At 44.1% G+C, this 24726-nt stretch overlaps 2 protein-coding genes across 3 annotated transcripts; one reads left to right on the forward strand and one right to left on the reverse strand.

Moving 5' to 3' along the window:
• Window positions 1-6838: 6838 nt before the first annotated feature.
• On the reverse strand, window positions 6839-8567 carry LOC146679186 (uncharacterized). 2 transcript variants are annotated; one of them, XR_014912589.1, is made up of 2 exons: window positions 8108-8567; window positions 6839-7944 (listed from the first exon to the last, which is right to left on the reverse strand). XR_014912589.1 is itself a non-coding variant. In XM_085412792.1 (2 exons), the coding sequence occupies exons 1-2, from the start codon at window positions 8339-8341 to the stop codon at window positions 7553-7555; spliced, it is 474 nt and encodes a 157-aa protein (XP_085268918.1). In that variant the 5' UTR covers window positions 8342-8567; the 3' UTR covers window positions 6839-7552. The 2 variants fall into 2 exon arrangements, 1 of the variants encoding a protein (XP_085268918.1); XM_085412792.1 differs by having other exon boundaries at window positions 8260-8567.
• A 7685-nt stretch (window positions 8568-16252) lies between these two features.
• LOC146679187 (coiled-coil domain-containing protein 42 like-2-like) lies at window positions 16253-21922 on the forward strand. The gene is made up of 7 exons (XM_085412808.1): window positions 16253-16290; window positions 16382-16502; window positions 19339-19425; window positions 19509-19700; window positions 21185-21406; window positions 21504-21662; window positions 21744-21922. The coding sequence occupies exons 1-7, from the start codon at window positions 16253-16255 to the stop codon at window positions 21864-21866; spliced, it is 942 nt and encodes a 313-aa protein (XP_085268934.1). The 3' UTR covers window positions 21867-21922.
• The last annotated feature ends 2804 nt before the right edge of the window (window positions 21923-24726 follow it).

Genomic DNA, 24726 nt, shown 5'->3' on the forward strand with positions numbered 1-24726 from the left:
TCTGGGAGGAACTCCATCGGGTCCCACAGCCTTGTGGGGATTCACTTTTTTCAGAGCTATGTGATAATAAAGATGACGTGGAAAATGCAAAGGAACACAAAACATTACTTACCGACAGGTTGCTACCCCACCGCAGTGTTAAGGAAGATACTTTTACTGTGCCACATTCATAAATAAGCACATTACTCATTTGCACTTCAGATGTCCCATTAGTAACTTCTTATTGTTGTTTTTTAAGCTACTTAACATGGACCTATGGATCTTTGAAGCTAAAATAAACAACTCAATGAAGCAGTGTTGTGTTTACACAGAACATATAACACACAACAGCGAAGAACCATTTCAAATAGTATCTTTACTAATTTGTTACTGGCAGTCTGTCACAAAAACTGATATTTTGTTCATATTTCATTGGTTTCCCAGGTTAGTTTCCCTCTCAGACTTTTTTATATTTAGTTGAATCTATGTAAAAAATAAATGAAAGATTTAAAAAAAAGTCTGAAAGGCATAAAATAACATTTTGCACCAACAAAAATGCTCAAGAATGGTTTTGTGGTAAATGGATTGGTTCCTATAGAGTGCTTTTCTAATCTACCTGAGCACTCAAAACACGTTATACATTTTATCTGAGTGCTTTCTATCTATTTTTTTTTTTTTTTTTTTTTTTTTTTTAATGACATCAGAAACAGCAGTATGCGACATTACGTGATGGCAGAGCTTCAGTTCATCCTTTGTCATTTTTTTTTTTTTTTTTAATAAATAGGACAGGGGGAATGAATGAGAGAAAGAGGGGGAGAGAAAGAAAGAAAACCAAAGGGGAGAAGAGACGGTGAGAAGGGGGGGAAGAGAGAGAAAAAAAAAAAAAAAAGAACTCCTGGGTCACCTGTATGGAGAAAAAAAAAAAAACAGAGGAGACAGCAAACAACAAAGAGCAACATAATAATAGAGAAAACAAAGCACCATCACAATAAACTAGCTAGTCATAGATATCAATATTTACTAAATAATAAACGATATTGTGCAGCACGCAAGATAGACAGCGCACAGTGTGCTTTGAGGCAGCAGCCAAGAAAGCTTTAGTCCGCGTCTGTGAATACCCATGTGTGCATACCTGTGTGGATCAGCATGCTTGCATTCCAAAGGTTTCTCCATGTAATGATCTGCTAGGGAGTGTGGGGGGGCCACAGCCCCGTCCTCCAGGGTGTGAAGCGGGTATGGAGGAGATCAAAACTCCAGACATCCAGAGGCCCCCAGAACACAAGAGACCATGGAAGACCAACAGAGGGGCAGCCGCGCCACTGTTCCAGTAAGAGCTGAGGAGAGTCCCAGATGAGGGCTCGCCCAGCAGCCGCGGAGCAGAAGTCAGGGGGAGTTGCAGTGACGCGCCCGTGAGCTCCGCCGGCCCCCAGCTGTGCCTGAGTGACCGAGCCCCAGGCCGAGAGGCCGGGGACACCCCACCTCCAAAGGGGCCCGAGCGAGCCCCAGGCCCCAGGCCCCGACAAGCGGCCGCCAAGGAGTGAGCCGGTGTGTACCCGGACGCCCACCCCCAGACACAAAGAACCACCAACACACCGACACCTGAGGGAGTCCGCCACCGGCAGGGGAAGTGGTGGTGGGTGGAGATAGGCCTCCAAACCTTGGAGGGCCTGAGGTGTCCCCAGGGAGGTGGCGTCTGATACCCAACCTGACATATAGACACAGACATACAGGCACACACAGACACAAACATCCATTCCCACCCTCATGCTCTCATATGCACTCACTCCACACTCAACCAACGTGGAGACAGACATAAAGAGACGCTGTACACACAATCACACTCCCCAAGCGTACTCTACAAACCGGGTCTAGGTACCCTTGCCCCTGGAGGGGGGAATTGCACCCAGACCCAGGTGGTGTTACCCTTTTCCCTGCGGTGGGGAGAGGCAGACCACCCCGACTCCGCAGCAGCAGGGAGGCCCCACACCCCAGACCACAGTCGGACGGCCAACTCCTCCTACTAGCCCTCCCGCTCCAGCAGGCCGCAGAGAATGGGGGTGGGAGAAGACTCCAAACCTCCCTCCACCCGCTCATTGTAGTGTTGATGCATATGTGTTCTAAGGTGCAATTAAAACCCAGGAGGGCTTGGAGCTACCTGCCAGAGAGCAGCAGGTAAGCGCATAGTCCCTCCTGCTAGCCCTCAATGACTAAGTGTATTTAAAATTGAGAGGTGGGCAACGACGTCAGGGGTGAGGTATACACCCTGATGGTGATTTGGTCTCCGTGATTGTGCCCACCCCCAAGATCCTATATGTATGTGTAATGAGAGTGTGAATAATGTGAATGTCTAAGTTGTGGGATAAAATTGAGGCAGAGGCAGCCAGAAGGGGACAGGGGGGGGGGGGGGGGGGGGGGTAGCCTCCTCTGCACCCTGGTGACATACCCCCACTCCAAGGCCCTGCATGTGTGGGTGGTTGTGGAGGAGCGGGAAGAGGGAGGCAGCTGGAGATGGGGAGGGAAGGAAGGGAGGGGCAGGTAACCCCTCCCTGGGGCCAGCTCCCCCGCTGACCCCAGTAGGCACTCCCACCCTCCGCGACCCGCCAGGGAAGGGGGGCCCAGGCCCATCAGACCGGGGCCCAGTGCAGTAGCGCCCCCCGGCTCCACAGAGCCCTGGACAGTCCACCCAACCCCACCACAGAGAGAACTGCACCCACCCCACCATCCACACATCTTCCAGACTACATAAGACGGTAAACGCCCAGGCTGAGATCTTCCTCCACCTCTCCTGTATCTCCCCCTCCTGCAGAGAGTTCCTGAAGAGAAGAAAGCTCCTGCAAGATGTGACCATCCTCCCCACCAGTTGAAGAGCCCCCCAGGCGGCTCGACGCACCGGCGGCACCCTGCTCCAGGGCCGGGCCCCCATGCACCCACCCGCCCACAACCCCGGCAACACACCAACCAGGACCCAAGCCCCCGAGGCCCGGCCCGGGCCCCAGCCCAGAGACGGAGCGCCCCCAGAACCTCACGCCCATCCCGGACCCACCCAGGGGCAGCCAGGTTGCCAGGTCAGTAACCCACGTCCGTCAGCACAGACCCTCCCCTAGCCCCGCTGCACCCAGCCGCGAGGAAACAGTCACCTGAGAGCCAACAGAGCCCCCAACCGGACGTGACCGCTACCCCGGGTTGAGCTCCCCAAGGAAGATGCCTCCGGGGAACCCCCCGACGCCCTAAGCCTGTCCCTACCCCCTCACCAATCACAACAGTGAAGGCGGGACCAAACTATGACCCCCCACCCCCACTAGGTGATGGAGCTGATAAAAGGGGCCCAGAGCAATTGATCTAATGTGGTGGCAGAGGCTGTGTCAAGACTAATGTAATCTAATAGATAATTTCTATATTGGTTAGAATTAAGATTATTTTTATTTTTCCAGTTCATGAGGACTGTTTTCTTGGCTATGCATAGGGCAGTGAAGATCATATGGGCTATATTCTTTTCTGAAGTGACATTATCTAAGCTGCCCAGTAGACACACTAAGGGGGAAGTTGGGATGTTACATTTCAGACACTTTGATAAGTCTTCACATATCTCGCGCCAAAACTTTTGCACTGGTGGACAGAACCAAAGAGCGTGGATGTAATTGTCTGGTGTATTGCCTTGACAGTGTGAGCAGTTGTTGGAAGATGTAAAGCCCATCTTGAACATCCGATGACCTGTATAGTGCACTCTATGAAGTATTTTGTATTGTATTAATTGCAGACTGGGATTTTTAATTAATTTAAAAGTTTTTAAGCAAATCTGAGACCAGAAGTTTTGGTCTAGGTTGACTGATAAATCTGCTTCCCACTTTGCAGTAGGAAGGGATATTGATTCATCTAATTTAGAAAGTGTTCTGTATATTTTAGATAATAATTTGGGGGATTTAAGAGTAAGAAAATGTGCCGCACTTAGTGGTGTTTGTAATTCAACTTGACTGAGGTTAAATTTCTTTTTTACTATGGATTTAATTTGTTGATATTCTAAAAACCTTGTCTTGTTGATCCCATATTGTTCAACTAGTCTGTCAAATGGAATAAATTCTGTTCCCTCTAATATATGTTCTAAGTATTTAATTCCTTTACAACTCCATTCTGGGAAATTAATCATATTATTGTTTTGTAATATGTCAGGGTTATTCCAGATAGGTGTACATTTGCATGGGATTAATGAAGACTCCGTTATTTTTAGAAACTCCCACCATGCTGTTAGAGAAAAGCTGATGTTGATACTTTTAAAGCATTCATGTCTTTTGATGTTTGAGCTAATAAATGGTAGGTCTGAAATCTCTAGATCCTTGCATAGTGCCTGTTCAACATCTAGCCAGGGCTCAACTAAGAAGGTATGTTTTAACCATTCTGAGATGAACTGAAGCCTGTTGGCTAAGAAGTATTGGTGAAAATTAGGCAGATCTAATCCTCCTCTATCCTTGGTTCTTTGTAGCGTTTTTAAGCTAATACGCGGGGATTTATCTTTCCAAAGGAATTTGGAAATATATGAATCCAGAGATCTGAACCAATCTTGTGATGGTTTGTTAGGGATCATCAAAAATAAGTAATTTATTTTTGGCAAGATCATCATTTTTATAGTGGCGACCCTTCCCATGAGTGATATGGGTAAAGATTTCCATCTAGTCAGATCGCCTTCTACTTTCTTTAGAAGTGGGATGTGGTTTAGTTTAGTTAAGTCTGAAAGCTTAGGAGAGACATTAATACCTAAATATTTAATATTTCCGGATTGCAGTGGGGCAGAGGAAGAATTATGGAAGGAGCAGTTAATGGGGAGAACTGTAGATTTTGGCCAGTTAATTGAATAATCTGAAACTCTTGAAAACCAGTTTATTAAAGTAATTACCTCAGAGAGGTTGGTTTGTGTGTTTTGCAGAAAAAGCAACACATCATCCGCATAGAGACTGATTTTATGTTCTATGTTCTTACATTTTATGCCCTTAATTGTTGTAGCCTGTCTAAATGCTGCTGCTAGAGGTTCAATAAAAATTGCAAAAAGTGAGGGGGAGAGTGGGCATCCCTGTCTGGTGCCCCTCAGGAGACAGAAGCTGGAGGATGTCTGGTCATTTGTTCTGATACGAGCTGTTGGGGAATTGTATAATATTCTTATCCAGTTTATGAAAGAGTTTCCAAAACCAAATTTGTGTAAAGTTGCGAATAAAAATTTCCAATTAACTCTGTCAAATGCTTTTTCTGCATCTAGAGATAATATTATGGCTTCGATGTTTTTATCGTATGAGTAGTCTATTAAATTAAGTAATCTACGAGTGTTTGTTGAGGAGTGCCGACCTTTTATGAAACCAGTTTGGTCAGGATGAATTAAGAGGGGGGTCATTTTCTCTAATCTCTTTGAGAGAGCTTTGCAGATTATTTTAAGGTCTACATTTAAAAGAGAAATTGGACGATAGCTTGAGGGAAATAAAGGGTCTTTGCCTGGTTTTAGCAGGAGACTAATGTTGGCAGAATTCATATTTGGTGGTAGTCTGCCCTTTTCCTCGATTTTCTGCAACATGCTGTGGAATACTGGTGCCAAAATTGTCCAGAATTCTTTGTAGAATTCTGCAGGGAAGCCGTCTGGACCTGGAGCCTTATTATTGGGCATACTTATCAGGGCTTCCTGGAGTTCACTTGGCGTCAGTGGCGAATCCAGTTCCATTGCTTGACTGTCTAGTAATTTTGGAAGAGTTACGTTGTCAAGAAACAGATCAATTTCATTTTTAGATGGGTTTATTTGTGGTGAGTATAAAGTTTCATAGAAATCCCTAAAAATGTTGTTTATTCTTCCAGGATCATATATTGTGTTCCCCGATAAATCTTTAGCAGCACATATAGTTATTTTTTCTTTATTTATTTTTAGCTGGTTAGCTAGAAATCGACCTGATTTGTTACTGTGTTCAAAATTCTGCAAGCGAAGTCTTTGTATAAGGAATTGTGCTTTTTTATTAATAGTTTCATTTAATTCTAGTTTTGTTTTGCATATTTTGTTCAATGTTTCCTGATCTTGGTGGGACGCGTAGGCTTCTTCTAGTGATTTGATGTTTTTTTCTAATTCCTGAATATTTTTGTTTTCTTCTTTCTTTTTGTGTGATGAGAAAGAAATTATTTTACCTCTCATCACAGCTTTCCCTGCTTCCCATAGAACAGAAGCAGATATTCCGGGAGTGTCATTAAAGTCTAAATATGAAGTCCATTCCTTTTTAAAGTATTTAATAAAGTCTTCATCTTTAAGTAGTGATATATTAAATCTCCAGTTTTTACTTGGCGTAGTATTATTCTTGTGCATTAGTGTTAAAGATACAGGAGCATGATCGCTGACAGCTATAGGATGAATCTCAGTGTCTGAAATGTCACACAGCAGTGAGCTGCTGACCAAAAAATAATCCAGACGAGAGTAAGAGTGATGAACATGCGAGAAAAAAGTATATTCCTTACTGGTGGGGTGAAGAGAGCGCCATGCATCGCAAAGACCAAAGTCGTTCATATACTGTTTGATTATATTTGTGGACTGCCAATTGCGCTGAGTTCCTGTTGTGTTGAGCCTATCCATTTCTTCATTTAGTCCAAGGTTGAGGTCACCGCCAAGAATGAGTGTGCAATCAAGGTGTTCAGAGAGTGCACTAAAAAAACCGTGGAAGAATGAGGGTTCATCAACATTTGGACCATATATACTAACAATACATAGTTTTTTGTTCAATATTGATAGTTTAATAATTAGAAATCTACCCTCTGGATCTATAACTGTATCGAGTACTGTAAAATTAACATTTTTATGTATTAAAATTGCTACTCCCCATTGTCTAGAATTATAACAGGCTGCAAACACGTTAGGAAACTCAGGTGTTTTAAGTTCATTTAAACCTGTGACAGGTTTGTGAGTTTCTTGTAATAAAACAACATCTGCCTGTAGTTTTTTAAGCTGGTTAAATATTTTTAACCTCTTTCCTCTGGTGCCAGCTCCATTTACATTCCATGTGACAAACCTCAGCATGCCCTTAATTGTGCGTGTATGTCTAATGATGTATGCTGGGTGTTTCGTTTAGACAGGTGGAGAGAATATGGAAACATCCCTTGTTTGTAAATAGAAAGAGAAAAAGAAGTGTGGTGAGAGACTCCATAAGTCTGACTATGTGTGTGAATATTCACTAATATGAACAAGCGTGGCTTGCTTATGTGTCCTGCAAGTCTGTGCGTGCTGTGAGGCTGTTGTGAATGTGCTGCCGTTGAGCTGATGTGTTTGCGTGATCGTGTTGTGAAAATATGGAGAAATAGAGGGTGTTGTTTGTAGGTGAGTGGGGAAGTAGGTGACCACAGCAGTGAAAGACAAGAGAAAGAAAGAAACCACATGAACTGTGAGCGACAACAAAAAAAAAAAAGAAACGAAACGGAAACATTCCAATTAAAGCAATGACGGAGGGTGACGGTGTTATATCTGCTATGACATCATATTGATATTACTAGCTTAAACTCATGTTAAAGGAGAGAGTGTGAATGAATAAGAAAAGAGTGTAGCGGGTTCTTATCTGGAGTGCAGTTAATATAACCACGGTGTGGTGCCGAGGTCGCGGTAAAGCTGTCCGTCCACGTAGAGCCGGTCCACGGCGATGACAGCACGGGAGCCTTTCTGGATGAAGCTACGTCGAACTGGGAACAGGACCTTGCGTCGTTCCAGGATCTCTTTGGGGAACTGGTCGTTCACGCTGAAGTCCGTTCCTTTCAGCTCTCTGCCGCGACTCTTCACCTGTTCCTTCTGTTTGAATTGACTGAATTTGGCCACAATAGGCCGTGGTCTCCCGGTCCGCGACCGCGCGCCCCCCAAGCGATGTACTCTATCGAAGTCGATGTTCTTTACGGTGTCCTCCGGCAGCTTCAGGTGGATTTTAATGAAGTTTTTCACCGTTGCCTCTGCGTCCTCTCCGGCAGTTTCTGGAATACCAGAAAACACAAGATTATCTCTCATGCTACGGGCTTGTAGATCGATAACGGACTCTTTTATTTTTTTATTTTCAATGTTTAGCTGGGTCACGTTATCGGTGAGAGATTTAACCGACTCCCGTAGCGTGGCATTTTCAGCGGCAAGCGTTTCCACCTGCTGCTGGCTGAATTCCAGGGATTCTCTCAGAGATTTAAATTCCCGGTGTAAAATCTCCACCAGGGACAGCCTCGCATCGAAACTGGACAATCGCTTGTCGATTGACTCCAGGATTTCTGCGATGTCTTTGCCGGCAGGCGATGTTGTACCGGGGGAGTCTGCCTGGCGACTTCTCTTCGATGACGGCGTCTCGATTTTGGCCGGGGAAGATGCACTCTGGGCCTTATGCATTACTAAATCTTGAAAACAGCGGTCGATGTAATCTTGGAGAGCGTCTAAACTCTCCCCGTTGTCCTCCAGGGTGTTAGAGATGATAAAACAGATGTTGTTAGTTATATGACAATTGATTAGTATATTTGGTAATACTGAAGCTTGGAAAACCTTTGTTAAACTCTATGCTACCATTTGCTTTTTCTCCGCCAAAATCTCCGGCGTCTGACGTCACCTACAACATCACTTCCGTCACTTTAATTGCTAACTTTGATTTATAACATTCCTGCTCCAATGGATGCATCAGAGAGCAACTTGGAGTTAGTCTCTTGCCCAAGGATACTTGACATACAGACTAGAGCACCGATTAGTAGATGACCTGCTCTACCTCCTTGGCAGCAACCCCATTTTTCAGCATGATAATGATCCCAAACACTTTGCCAGTGCAGTCAAAGCATACCTGGATAGAAAAACAAACACTGGAACAGTATCAGTCATGGATTGTTCTCTCCAAAGCCCAGACCTAAACATTACTAAAGCAGTGTGGGAAAATCTGGACAGAGAATGGAACAAAAGGCAGCCAACGTCCAAAGAAGAGCATTGAATGTCCTTCAGGAACCCTGCAGAACTATTTCTGAAGACTACTTAAATAAATTGCAAGAGTTCTAAGAGAGTTCAGGCTGCATTGAAGAATGGATGTAGCCATACAAAAAATCTAATTTAGTATTTCCATTCATGCTTGCATGTTTCAGTAAAGTGCTGCACCTCATTCCCATTCTCCTCGAAAAATATTAAGAAATGAAGGGCATGGAAGAATGGAAGAAAAGCTTGCTCCGTGCACTGCTGAAACAATCTGCAGAGGTTTCCATCGTGGGCTTATCTCTCTGTTAGGAAAAGCTATAAATGTGCCTGAAAAAGCCTGAAACACTTGAAACCCATCACTCACAAACGTCAGCTGACTGACCCTTGGAATCAGCAAAGAGCTGTGGAGCGATAGTATCAGAGCAATCCCTCGGACTGCATTCTTCTGGACAGAGAACTCTGATATTGTCCACTGGGATTGCCATACCTATCACAGCTGCAGTCTTCTGCTTCTTCTCAACCACCATTATGTCTGGCTAGTTGGCCAGTATGTCTGACTGGAACTTAAAGTCCCACAGGACCTTAGCCCTGTTCTTCTTAACCACTTTTGGCGGTGCCTCCCATCAGGAATTGGAGAACTGGCCTATTCTGTGCTTCTCTGATGTTGGCTTCCAGCCTCCTTCTCCATGGAGAGAAGTCCTGTCCCATTTTTTTTAACATAGAATAGAATAGAATAGAATAGAATTCAACTTTATTGTCATTGCACATGCACAGGTACAGGGCAACGAAATGCAGTTTGCATCCATCCAGAAGTGCTTTAGTGATATAGACATATTACAATATATATTAGCAATAATATAGATATGTGAGTATATTACAGAAATGGGTCTATTATGGTATGTTATAATGTACACGGTATGAAGTATGTTGTGAATATTCTATAACTATAAGTATGTACAGGCTGTAGTGAGTACAAGCTATGTACAGGATATGAACAGGATATAAATATGAAAAACTATACAGAATATGAAATAAATAACTTTACAGAATCTGGGATATACAGCTATACAGAAATGGGAACTATGCAAGTTGTAAACAGTTGTAGGATTAAAAATTATCGAATGTACAGAATGATTATTTACACAGAGCTATACAGTAGTGCAGTTAAGATAAGTGAGGGTGTAGATAGTTTCTACAGAGGCTATATAAAGTGCTAGTGGTTGTGAGTGGTGGTTCACTCCATGTTATTATTGTGTGTTTGAGGGTACAGTTGTCCATTGTGGGTGTGTGTATGTTCAGTCCATGAGTTTAACGTGGGTCAGATGTCAGGAGGCAGAGTTCAGGAGTCTGACAGCTGTGGGGAAGAAGCTGTTCCGGTACCTGGTGGTCTTAGTCCGGAGGCTCCTGTGGCGCCTCCCAGAGGGCAGGAGGGTGAAGAGTCCATGTGATGGGTGACTGGGGTCTTTGATGATTTTCCCAGCCCTTTTCAGACACCGCTTCCTGTAGATGTCTTTTATGGCAGGAAGTGGTGCTCCGGCGATGCGCTGGGCAGTTTTCACGACCCTCTGCAACGCCTTCCGGTCCGAGGCAGAGCAGTTCCCGTACCAGACTGTTATACAGTTGGTCAGGATGCTCTCGATGGTGCAGCGATAGAAGTTCACCAGGATGTCTGAGGACAGGTGGTTCTTCCTCAGAGTCCTCAAGAAGAAGAGGCGCTGGTGAGCCTTCTTGACCAGCTTGGAGCAGTTGGTCGTCCAGGTGAGATCCTCGGAGATGTGGACTCCCAGGAACTTGAAGCTGCTCACACGCTCCACAGCCGTCCCCTTAATGTGGATGGGTGGATGTGGGTCAGCATTCCTCCTGTAGTCCACGATGAGCTCCTTGGTCTTCTCGGTGTTAAGCAGCAGGTTGTTTCTGTCGCACCACTCAGCCAGACGATCCACCTCCTCCCTGTAGGCGGGCTCATCGTTGTCACTGATGAGGCCAATCACCGTGGTGTCATCTGCAAACTTAATGATGGTGTTGGAACCATCAGCAGGTCTGCAGTCGTGGGTGAAGAGGGAGTAGAGGAAAGGGCTCATCACACAGCCTTGTGGTACACCGGTGTTCATTGTGATGGTAGATGAGCAGCGGTTATCCAGCCGGACATGTTGGGGGCGGTTGGTCAGGAAGTCCAGTAACCATTTGCAGATGAGGGAACTGATACCCAGGTCTGTCAGTTTCCTGATGAGTTGTGAGGGGTGGATTGTATTGAATGCTGAACTGAAGTCTATAAACAGCATTCTGGCGTAGGTGTTGTTGTTGTCCAGGTGTGAGAGGACAGAGTGCAGTGCGATGGAGACTGCATCCTCTGTGCTCCTGTTCCGGCGGTATGCGAATTGGTGGGGGTCCAGGGTGGGGGGAGACAGGATTTGAAGTGTGCTAGGACCAGTCGCTCTAAGCACTTAGTGATGATGGGGGTGAGTGCTACTGGGCGGTAATCATTGAGGCAAGATGGGTTGGAGTTTTTGGGTATCGGGACGATGGAGGTGGATTTGAAGCAGGCCGGTACCACAGCGTGGGCCAAGGACAGATTGAATATGTCTGTGAGCACTCCTGCAAGCTCCCCAGAACACGCTCTGAGAACACGCCCGGGGATGCCATCAGGGCCTGCAGCCTTGTGGACATTGATCCTGCTCAGCACCGCTCCTACATCGGTGGGGGAGAGAGTCATAGGTTGGTGGTCTGGCGTCATGTCTGCTTTGGTTGTGGTTGTGGGGTTCCCTCGCTCAAAACGAGCATAAAAGTTGTTGAGCTCGTTGAGGAAGGAGACATCAGAGGATGCGGGGGAGGGTTTGGTGGTCCTGTAGTCTGTGATGGTCTGGAGTCCTTGCCACATGTGTCGGGGGTTGGAGTTGGAGAAGTGTTCTTCTACCTTCTTTTTGTAATGGTGTTTGGCTTTTTTGATGCCCTTCTTTAGATTAGCCCTGACTGTACTGTAGGCGTGTGCATCTCCTGACCTAAAGGCAGTGTTGCGGGCCTTCAGGAGGAGACGAACATCCCGGTTCATCCAAGGCTTCTGGTTGGGGTACATGGTGATCCGTTTCTGGGTGGTGACACTGTCTGTGGTTTTGGAGATGTAATCCAGTACAGATGAGGCGTACTGGTCCAGGTCTGTGTGGGTGAACATATTCCAGTCTGTGTTTTTAAATCTGTCCTGGAGCACTGCGTCTGTCCCCTCTGGCCACACTTTAATTGTCCTCACAGCAGGTTTCACATGTTGGATGAGTGGTGAATACCGTGGTGTGAGGAACAGGGAGAGATGGTCCGATTGTCCAATGTGGGGGAGGGGTGTGGCTTTGTAGGCTCCAGCCAGGTTGGAATACACATGGTCTAAAGTCTTGTCTCCTCTGGTGTGGCAGGAGACATGTTGGTGGAATCTGGGGAGGACTGTCTTTAAGTTGGTGTGGTTGAAGTCGCCAGCAACAATAAAAGCAGCCTCGGGGTGTTTATTCTGGTGTTTGTTAATGGCTGCAGAAAGTTCTTTCATGGCCAACCTAGCATTAGCGTCGGGGGGTATATACACGGCAGTGAGTATGATCGAAGTGAATTCTCTGGGGAGATAATAAGGTCTGCATTTGACCATTAAAAACTCCGCATTAGGTGAGCAGTGACTCTCAGTAGTAGTGGAGTTCATGGCAATAACATGTAACATGTTATTGCCATGTAATTCAAAATGAGCTAATATCTGTCTCAAAATGACACTTTTTTTCAGTTAATCATTTTGATCATTTTGTATGTTTTTCTGTATTGTGTTGTGAATAAAATATAAGTTAACAAGATTTGCAAGTCATTGAATTTTTACTTACATTTAACAGTTTCCCAACTTTATTAAAGTTGGGTTTATATACATATAGAACTGTACTCGATCTAAAATATGATGACCATTTGAAATTTACATCCTGGCTGTAGGTGAGTGAGTGCTCCCAAAAAATCCCCCCCCCCCCCCAAAAAAAAAGTCTTGAAAGTGGAAGTTCTTGATTGTTATTATATTAGTGGTATTATATTCTACTGTGCTATTCAGGAAAGTGAGGCAGAGACAGAGGTCATCCATGGCAAAGACTAAGTAAAGTCTAAGTGGTGCCATGACACCAGTCAGTCAGAAGTGCCAGCTTAATGCCAGATCAATATATATATATCTGACCTTTTACCAGACCAGAGGCTCATCCTTATGTGTAATAACCTAACTGAAACTACATGTACTATGTTGAATAAATGTTCTAATCAAGAACCTCTACTAAAAGCTTAATAATAGAATATAAAAGTATAACAGACAATTTGAATAACCTAGTAATTCAAATAGCCTCGTCTAACCTGCTCCTCAGAATAACTTTCGGTTTCAGTTCTGCAAAGCCTGCAACTTCCTGTCAACTGCAACTTAGTCTTTCTGAAAGACACACACACACTGTTTAAACATCTGAATGCAATATCAATGCTGCAGATTATATTATTAATGCAATAGTAATGATGATGATTATTTAACAATAGCAGTAAAATAATTTCCCTGCTCCACAATATACACTGAACAAAAATATAAACGCAACACCTTTGTTACTGCTCCCATTCCCCATGGGATGGACGTAGAGACCTAAAATTCATTCCAGATACACAATATAACCATCCCTCCCAAACAGTGGTCACAAATCAGTCCAAATGTGTGGTAGTGGGCACATCTGCCATATTGCGATAATCCATCCCACCTCACAGGTGTGCCACATCAGGATGCTGATCTGACATCATGAGTAGTGCACAGGTGTACCTCAGACTGCCCACAACAAAAGGCCACCCTGGAATGTGCAGTTTTGTCTCACAGCAAAATGCCACAGATGCCACAAGCAATGAGGGAGCGTGCAATTGGCATGCTGACAGCAGGAATGTCAACCAGATCTGTCGCCCGTGCATTGAATGTTCATTTCTCAACCATAAGCCGTCTCCACAGGCGTTTCAGAGAATATGGCAGCACATCCAACCGGCCTCACAACCACAGACCTCGTGTAACCACACCAGCCCAGGACCTCCACATCCAGCAGGTTCACCTCCAAGGTCGTCTGAGACCAGCCACCCAGACAGCTGCTGGAACAATTGGTTTGCACAACCAAACAATTTATGCACAAACTGTCAGAAACCGTCTCAGGGACGCTCAACTGCATGCCTGTCGTCCTCATCGGGGTCTTGACCTGGCGTATACGACAGCGTGTACCAGTTCCCACGAATATCCAACAACCTCGCACAGCCATTGAAGTGGAGTGGACCAACATTCCACAGGCCACAATTGACAATCTGATAGACTCCATGCGACGATGTGTTGCACTGCATGAGGCAAATGGTGGTCACACCAGATACTGACCGGTTCTGGGTCCCCAGACCCCCAATAGCGCAAAAAACTGCACATTCCAGGGTGGCCTGGAATGTGCAGACTGTTGGTCTTCCTTGGTCTCTTGTGTTCTGGGGGCCTCTGGATGTCTGGAGTTTTGATCTCCTCCATACCTGCTTCATACCCTGGTGGACGGGGCTGTGGCTCCCCCACACTCCCTAGCAGATCGTTACATGGAGAAACCTTTGGAATACAAGCATGCTGATCCACACAGGTATGCACACAGGTGTACACACGGGTATTCACAGACACGGACTACAGCTTTCTTGGCTGCTGCCTCAAAGCACATTGTGCGCTGTCTATCTTGCGTGCTGCACAATATCGTTTATTATTTAGTATCTACTGTTATCTACTGCTAGCTAGTTTATTGTGATGGTGCTGTTTTTTTATTATGTTGCTCTTTGTTGTTTGCTTTCTCTTCTGTTTTTTTCCTCCATACAGGTGATCCAGGTGTTTTGTTTTTTTTTGTTTGTTTGTTTTTTCTTTCTTCCCCCCCTTCTCACCGTCTCTTCTCCCCTTTGGTTTTCTTTCTCTCCCTCTCTTTCTTTCATTCTCTCTCCCTGTCCTATCCCCCAGTCATGTCTGTCCCGTTTGTAGCAACTGAAAATAAAATAAATTCATAATTATAATAAAGGTCAATCAAATGGACCAATATGGCACAGTCATGATGATCCACTTGGTAAAATAAATCTGCTTGGCATCTTTCTTGGCCTTAAGACAACAATTCTGATGGCTAAAGATCCAAACGGGACACAAAAAAAAAAAAAAAAAAAAAAAGTGTGTAAAGAGGAGTTTTACAGCCCCCGGATCCAGGGAGGGCCTGTTTTGTATGAGCCTGGGCCACATAAAGCATATAAACCAAACCATAATCAGGCCAGATATGGCATGCCATCACATAAATAGTGCCATCATTGCCAGGCCTAGCCAACATCTGGTTGACATGCACCCTGCCATGACGCCAGTCAGTCAGAAGTATCAGCTTGACACCAGATCTGGGCCAGACCTGTCTGCTATGTGGGCAGAGGCTACAGAATGTGAATGACGTTCAGCAGCTTCAAGCAACTATAGTAGAAACTTTACTTCCAGGTGAGTGATTGAAGCGACTGCTAATGAGAGACTCTGTTGATGACCTGCAGTAAATAATTTAGAGGGTTAACTAAACAACCAGAGCCTGAAATGTCCAAGCAACCAGCCACCAGCTCCAAAGAAATGTGAATCGCATAAAAGTCCTCCTGCGATATTTCTGACTTCCACACTCTTCTGGTGTTTTGTGGCACCATTCTTAAGCCAGTTGTGATAACATTTAATAATCTTCTCCCACTAGAAGTTTATTAAAATAAAAAGTTTTAGGCCTAATTTTAAAGTTAGTGTCTGAAAACTGAAACAGACATAGGAAATGTTTCTGTAGCAGGGAATTCTGATAGCTGAGGAGTCCCTATCTGTAGGAGGACTCTGGGAAGTGCTCCGTCGGGATAATATGGTGTTAGGATTCCTTTGAGATATTCACATTTTATTAAAATCACTTCAGGAGTTAACATGGAGGCAGTATTGTAAGCAAATTTCCAGTTGTTTTCTGATACAACTGAACAAGCCAGTTAACTGTTTTTTGCTGCTCTGAATTTATATTCGAATATCAGCTGTGAAGGACCTTTTTGCAAACCTCTAACTCAATCATCATTTCATCTTTTCAGTCTTACAGATGTACTCAAAATAAAAAAAAGCTCTTTTCACATTTGGTCGAGACGTGTTTCTTCAAACTGAAATGCTGTGAGTTGTGTCTTTACAAGTTCTGGTTGCCATAGAAACAAGGTTGTTAGAGCCTGGAGATGCACACTTTTAGAAAGTTTGAAAACATAATAAGCGAAGAAGAAGAAGAAAAAGATAACATAAGAAAAGTGAACCAATAACTCTTTTTGAAAAGTCTTCAACAGACAGCCATGTCTTCAAGGCCCAGAAGCCAGAAGCAGTTTTCACAGTAAGTTTTTGTGGAGTGTTTCTACTGTTTTTCTCTGTGAAGCCCGATTCGGTAAATGATGTATGCTAATTACTTTTTACTGTTCTTGCAGGAACACGTGTGGTTTGGGGGAAAAGAAGAAAACCCATGATCAGAGTGTTGTCCTGTGTGAAATGCTGAAGGGAGAAAGACAGCTCGCAGGGCTTAAAGCCAAGGATGAGGAAGGCACACAGGTGTGAATTTGTCACTGGCATTTCTGGCAGTTTAAGGTTTATCAGGTAGCCAGTGTTAATGGTCAGTGTTGGGACTAACGCGTTATGAAGTAACGCGTTACAGTAACTACGTTATTATTGTGGTAACGAGCACGGTAACTAGTTATTATGCCAAAATCAGGAACGCGTTACTCGTTACTGGGATTTAGATAGGCTCGTTATTCGTTACTTCATGTGGTGGCTCTCGCGGAGCTTCCACAGATTCAATAACATTAGCAAGTGGTGGAGGCCAGCAGGTGGATGAAGGAAAGGGGAGGCAAGAGGAGGAGAGACCCGAAGCGGCCGCCCGTCCGAGTATCAGGTGAACTGACCTTCAGGTAAGAAGTTATGACCTGCAGTCTATCTGGGTCAGATATAAACCAAGTTTAGTTGGAGTTTATTTTCGTTGTGTTGACTTTTTCGTACTGCGTGCTAGCTAGCATGACGGGGTTTCTATAGAGATTGACAGACCACGTGACTTTCGCGCATTGCATGCCGGGAACTCGTGGCAAAACAATCCAAGTACCGCATCAAATGCAAGCATTTGCAGCACCGCAAAACGTTCATTCTCCGGTTCCAAAACCTTCTTGCTTTTTCTTTGCCCCCCAAAAAAGTTATGTTCAAAACGAAGGAGAACAATGCCGGTCCGTACAAAGACAGACTCGACGAAAAGTCAAAGAAAAGATAAGAGGAAAAAATCAAAGGAGTGAAAGGGTCAGACCCTTACGAGCACACAGAGGGACCAAAGATGTTAGCGTGCTGCCCAACTTTCACCACGCTCATATTTATAATTATACGGTTCTTGGAGTGAGTGCATACACTCGTGAAGTTTAGTAACTTCAGGTCACTGCAACAAGCCCAGGTACAGTTTACCGACGGATGGGTACAGGACCTTGAAATGCACCGTGTAGAAAGTAAAGACCATCGTACCTATCATAAGTTTACCAGTCTCACAAATCGTCTTCATAAATACACATTCGTTAACTGTTTATTAATAGGACCTTTGAGCTCAACGTTAATTAATTAGCAGTGGAAATAATTTCTGGTACGCATTACAGAAATGTAGCAGTGACAATAATATTGTATGCTGTAATCGTACTGGGCAATTAGTGATAGAAAACAACAGTTTTATCCTGTGAATAAAAGTATATGTTTTTGTCAATGTACCATGGTAATAACAGAAGCGAAACGCAATATTGAGTCAGGACAATTTACTATTTATGCACAATAAACAAAGGAGCATAGCGCGACAATTTCTGTTCAGCGCCAGACTTGCTTGTAACCTATATCACCAATTATGTTATGAAAAATGATGCATTAACTACTACAAAACACTGACCTTTGTGTAAATGCTTGGAGCAGACTAACCTGTGAGCTGGAGAGTTCTGGGACGTTATATTTGCTCTTTGAATGGCTGCAATCCAGGCCATCCGTCGCCTCTTTGTTACTTCGGAAACATGGCTCGAACAATTTCTCTTCAACGACGTAATCCGATAACAACCGATCTCTTTACCTGTCAGCTTCCCGTGGCTGTCATGCGACCGGCTATTGCAGTTAATAATACAACGGCTTCTTGACATTTTTGTGTTTCTTTTTATCGCTGTGTAACTGATTTCAATTGAAAGCCTGCGTGCGCTAGTACCTCTTGCCACGAGTTCCCAGAATCCTTTGCGGTTTTACCCCTGAATGACATCACATTTTCAATCTCTATACAGCTGGGTGGTGCTATGTTACTGATGTTGAACTTTATTTTGTTTATACGGTTAATTATTAGAGTTTCCAACCGTCCTGTAAAAAACGGAATTGTCTCATATTCAGAGAAATTATTACGCGTTTCGTATTGAGGTGAAAAGGAACAATTTGTCCCAGACTTCAGCTACAATGAAAAAGACACAAAGCTGGAGTTATTCTGTGTTTACGCTGCACAGCTGCCTCTTCTTCTCTCATTCTCTCCCCTCCCTCTCCTGTTTCTACTTCAATCATGAAACTGATCAATGATCAGCTGATCTGCTTTTCCCTCTTGTTTATTTATCGTCCGCTTTGCACCAGAAAGAGGAAACCACCGGATGTCACGTTAAACAACAGCAGCACGTTTGATCAGCTGTTGTTAGAATTTATTTAATATTACTTTCTAGTATCAGCTGATGTTTGCTGGAGCCATAAAGCTGGATATGTGGTGGTTTTGTCCCAGTCCAGCCCTGTATGCAGCTCATCTGCAGTCTGGTGTTACCTACATCTTCCTATTCAGAAGGCAGAATTTCCGAGTTCTGAGTACAATCAAAAAGCGCCACGACTGCAGTTTTTGTGTTGGATGTAAAAAGCGCACATGACGCTGTAACGTAGGCTAGAATCATGGCGGTGGTCAACGACGGTCCAGGCGTGGGATTTCTCTGTGTTCCCCGGGCCATCTTGTTGATTTTCACGTTTTGTTGCTTCCTGTTTTATTTTGTTAATCTGTCTCCATCTTGTTTTCTCCTGGTTAGTTTCAGCTGTTTTCCCCAGTGTTTTCATTTCCCCCGATTACCCCAATGTGTAATTAAACCTCTGTTTGCATTTGTTCGTTGCTGCCTTGTACTGTTTACCCGCCTGTGTGGCCTGGCCCTAGTTCAGCTTCACTTGATATCTCTTCAACACAGATGTTTTGGATACGAAGCAGTTGTTTCTTGAGAGTCTGTTGATAGCTTTATGTCCTCAGTTTTAAGCTCTTTTCAAACACACGGTTTCACCATAAGTACCCTTGAGGCCTACTGTCCTGAAAGTCATCACAAGTATTCCCTTAGTAACGTAAACCTTTTCTACTTTGTGTGCATTTCTGTAGGAGCTAAAAAGTTTGAAGGACCAGACAAAGGAGCTGCAGGATGACATTAATAAAATACAGGAGCGCTTTCATGAAGCCTTTGTTGAGGTACTGTAGAAGACCATTTCACACAAGCTGAATTTCAGTTTTATGGTTGGAACGAAACTCAAATTGGACCTGAAACTGTGTAGGATGAAGATGCTGATGATGCTCTGGAGGAAGCGAAGGCAGACAGCAAAGAGTTCATTCAAAAGGAGGCAGAGTTAGAGAGATTAAAGAAAGAGTATGCTGAACTGATGGAGAGGAGAGAGGAGCTACAGCATCAAGTTCAGAGGCACTCAATGTACAAGCACTTCATGGAGCGTGTGCTTAAAATAACAAAGGTACAGTATTTTTATTTCATGCTAACAGTAATCAGTTCATTTAAATAATGTCTTTATTGTCAGTGCACATGCATATCATGTGTGTATATATATATATTATTTTTTGACTTTTGGATCCAAATCATTTTCACCCCTCAGCTGTTCCAGGCTAATGGTGGGTGGCGTGGACAACTTGGTGAATGTAATAACTTGGCGACAAGTATGAGGAGACATATGATTTTGAAATTCATACCATAGCTGATCTACTACGTCATTTTTTTTTTACCCTTATCTGTGTTTCTATTGTCCTGAACCGTCTGCCAGAGGACAGACTTTCAAACAAAGTGACCAGGGTGGGATGAACGTCTCATTGTGGTGTTTTAATTTTACTTTAATGTTATTAATGTCCTACTTTGAGGCAATAGGAATTGTCAAAGACTTTACAGGCGAGAGACAGGCATCTGATGATCTTCTGGGTGATGATGAGGACCCTTTAGAGCACTTTCTTCTCTGATGCTGTGCAGCTGTCAAATCTCATACAGATTAAATATGTCAATCTGCACTTTATGGAGCAGCAAGAGAAGGACACCAGTTGTTTTTTAGTTGACTTGGTTCTTTCAGAGGATCCTCGGGACAAGAGCAGGGACATAGAGACTGGCCCCGGTGTGGTAGAGGGTTAGCCCTGATGCTGGGGGAGACGTTGTCCAGTGTATCTGCTCTCCTTGTAGCTGATGGAATTTAGGATTAACTGCTATTAAATCAGCGTGGCTGAAGTCCTTGCTATGATGTGAACAGCCTTAGGATACATCCTGTGACTGTGTGATGCAGATGAACAAGAGCCAAGTTAGCGTCAGCATCTGGTGGAATATACACAGCAGTTATCACAACAGTACCAAACACTGTTTCAGAAATATCTCAGATATCAAATATCAATATTTGACTATTTATCCATCCATCCATTCATGACTCCCATGTTAAAATACCAGCTTTACAGTATTAAAAAGCATACAGTTAGAGTCTGCAGGAAAATGTAGTCCCAGTGCTGTGTTGAGACAAGCACAGGTGAACTATTATCAGTCTAATAGCAGAACCCACAAGCTAAACAAAATACCAAAAGGGGAACACTGGAAGCTAACGAGGAAGAGGAACAAGAAGCAAAAGCAGACAATGAGATGAAAAAATAGGGGAAGACAGAGGGGTGAGTGAAGGAACCGCTGAAAGTCAAAGGGGAAAATGAGACTGGAAAAAGTAAAACTAACAGTAACCATGCAGAACAGGGAATACCGAAATAAAACAGAGCCAATCAAAGGTTGCTTTTTGTATGAAAACGTGTGGGGGAAAACCTGCTGTGTGTCAAACTCCAGCACAGAGAGCACAGAGCACCATCCATAAGTATTGTATCAATTATTAATGATGATAATAATGATGTTAAACAGTGATTCCTCCACCGAAAACACTGAAGATAAAGCTGCAAGCAAAGCTGTGTGTATGTCTGTGTGTTACAGTTTGGGGATACTGAGGCTCTCGCAGACTACACAGAGAGTCTGCTCCATTTTCAAGATCAGTTCTACCAGAAGGAGATGAAGTTGCAGGATGAGGTCGACCAGCAGAAGAAAGCACTGTTAACCCTGCAGGACCAGCACAACTTGGTGGTAATGCAGAAAAACAGTCTGCTGTCTCAGCTCCAGACCGAGCTAGAGAAGACTCAGGCCGAAGCTCTCACATGGGTACCGGACACAATCCTGGATCACATCCCTGCAGCAGAACTAAGGCTAGGTCAAATATACACTGTGAATGGCATTATGTGTTGCTGTCTTCATACAGGAACAAAAGTGGAACCACATTCAGGAAACAGCTGCAAAGAAGACACTACAACTGGGAAAGATTAAGATGGCGATCCTAAACCTCTATGAAATGACAGCAGGTGCCATAGGAGAAAAGGAAGGAGTTGATATGAATGACACAGAGACGCAGCTGAACAAGGTAAACTCGCAGATCAGTTACTGACAAAGAGCTAGAGCAGCAGGAAATGATCAACATAACCGCCTGTTCTTCTTCTTATAGCTGCAGGTGTTCTCTGAGGATGAAAATGACATAGTGAAACAATATGAAGCCAGACTTCATGCAGCCAGTGATGGAAAGAAGCCAAACAAGGACAAAGGGAACACAAAACCCAGAAAAAAATGAACGCATATTCAGTTTCTTGGCATACCGAATCATTTATTACTTCAAATAAAGGTTGAAAATATTGAGGTTTTTGAGCTGTTTTCAAACTGAATATAACTGAATAGTTAATATTTTAGCTAGGACAGGTAACTTCAATAATACCTGAAAACTCAATTCCATGTGCAATCAGCAGCTGATTAGTTACTTTGGAAAGGCTCCTTAGTTTCTCTTCCTGGCTGTATTTATTCAGTTAGCAGTGGTGGAGCATTCGAGTGGAGCTACTGCGACTGGTTTTAATTTATTTATTTTGTTTTTCAATCCAGTGCCTGTTTTATTAAACAGTAGAATCAGGACATATATGTGAACCCAGCTGTCATCCTTAGTAGGCTGACACCTCAGACACACACTCCACGTCTTAATGTTACAGTATTTAGGATGTGCACTCTCAGTGACATTAAAAGGAGGCAAAACCTCATTATGTAGTCCTCATAATAAAGCAACTTGAGGCAATTGTAGTTGTGAAGTGGCATTGCATACATATACATACATATACATACAATACTGTATATCCAGAAAGCCTACATGCAGATGGTTTTGGGTGTCCACGTGACTGTTATGCAAATCATTGAAAACACAGAGGACAACACTGCCACCCTGTGGACATCAAAGAGTATTTTATTTACTCAGTGAACGAGCCCATTTATTTTCTTGGGCTGGTTAGATGTGCTTCTAATTAATAGTTAGGTAGAAGCATGTTGGATATTTGCTGAGGTTGTTGCATCTCTTAATCACAAGATGTTTACTCAGAATGCAGCAAAGCTCACACACAAAGGCACAGCCATGTGAATACAGTCCAGTGCAGTTGTGAGTAACACATCAGTGTAGATGTCTGTTGAACTAATAAAAATGTGACATGAGATTGTTTTTGGTGTCATTTCTAAAGCTCCCTGTCAGCAGAACTACACAAAAACCAAGAACAAAAATCAATGAACTCAGCTGAGAGGTGGAGCATGTGCAAAAGAAGAAGCTGCTACATTTTGGTGCTGGTGGACATTTGTGACATGGCTTTGGCCTTACTGGCCTTAAAGATTCCTTCTTGTCTGCTGCTGTTGTTTCATTAACAACCTCAGATATTTACAACACATATTTGATTTTGCTCTCAGAGTGAACACAAAGCACCAAAGACTCATTCAAGAACAGGAAAGAATGAATGAAAACCTGATTCTGTGTCATATAGCAGAAACTCAGTGCCACTAGGGATACAAACGTGTTCAAGGTAACCTGCTGAAGAAAAACACAAGCATCGGTATGAGAAAGAAGAGTGATTTAAGTGACTTTGAGTGTGAAACTGCTGATCTACTGAGTTTTTCCACATGACCTCTGTAGGGTTTACAGAGAATGATCTGAGAATGAGGAAATTACGATTGGCGTAATGACACCCGGTTACGCCAATCGGAGGTCACTAAAATCAATATTGAATCGGTGTGCAACTTTGCCAAAACAATGTCGGACTCTGTAGTTTTCTCTGGTCCCCTCCCCAATCAGACCAGGAGTGACATGTTTAGCCGCATGTTCTCCTTTTTTTTTTTTTTTTTTTTTTTTTTTTTTTTTTTTATGACATCAGAAACAGCAGTATGCGACATTACGTGATGGCAGAGCTTCAGTTCATCCTTTGTCATTTTTTTTTTTTTTTTTTTTTTTTTTTTTTTAATAAATAGGACAGGGGGAATGAATGAGAGAGAGAGGGGGAGAGAAAGAAAGAAAACCAAAGAGGAGAAGAGACGGTGAGAAGGGGGGGGAAGAGAGAGAAAAAAAAAAAGAACTCCTGGGTCACCTGTATGGAGAAAAAAAAAAAACAAACAAACAAAAAAAACAAACAGAGGAGACAGCAAACAACAAAGAGCAACATAATAATAGAGAAAACAAAGCACCATCACAATAAACTAGCTAGTCATAGATATCAATATTTACTAAATAATAAACGATATTGTGCAGCACGCAAGATAGACAGCGCACAGTGTGCTTTGAGGCAGCAGCCAAGAAAGCTTTAGTCCGCGTCTGTGAATACCCATGTGTGCATACCTGTGTGGATCAGCATGCTTGCATTCCAAAGGTTTCTCCATGTAATGATCTGCTAGGGAGTGTGGGGGGGCCACAGCCCCGTCCTCCAGGGTGTGAAGCGGGTATGGAGGAGATCAAAACTCCAGACATCCAGAGGCCCCCAGAACACAAGAGACCATGGAAGACCAACAGAGGGGCAGCCGCGCCACTGTCCCAGAAAGAGCTGAGGAGAGTCCCAGATGAGGGCTCGCCCAGCAGCCGCGGAGCAGAAGTCAGGGGGAGTTGCAGTGACGCGCCCGTGAGCTCCGCCGGCCCCCAGCTGCGCCTGAGTGACCGAGCCCTAGGCCGAGAGGCCGGGGGCACCCCACCTCCAAAGGGGCCCGAGCGAGCCCCAGGCCCCAGGCCCCGACAAGCGGCCGCCAGGGAGTGAGCCGGTGTGTACCCGGACGCCCACCCCCAGACACAAAGAACCACCAACACACCGACACCTGAGGGAGTCCGCCACCGGCAGGGGAAGTGGTGGTGGGTGGAGATAGGCCTCCAAACCTTGGAGGGCCTGAGGTGTCCCCAGAGAGGTGGCGTCTGATACCCAACCTGACATATAGACACAGACATACAGGCACACACAGACACAAACATCCATTCCCACCCTCATGCTCTCATATGCACTCACTCCACACTCAACCAACGTGGAGACAGACATAAAGAGACGCTGTACACACAATCACACTCCCCAAGCGTACTCTACAAACCGGGTCTAGGTACCCTTGCCCCTGGAGGGGGGAATTGCACCCAGACCCAGGTGGTGTTACCCTTTTTC

The sequence above is a fragment of the Rhamphochromis longiceps genome, linkage group LG1 (genome assembly GCF_057381845.1).
Source record: "Rhamphochromis longiceps isolate RC_006_pf linkage group LG1, R_longiceps_female_GT1.1, whole genome shotgun sequence".
In the NCBI taxonomy this organism is placed as follows: domain Eukaryota; kingdom Metazoa; phylum Chordata; class Actinopteri; order Cichliformes; family Cichlidae; genus Rhamphochromis; species Rhamphochromis longiceps.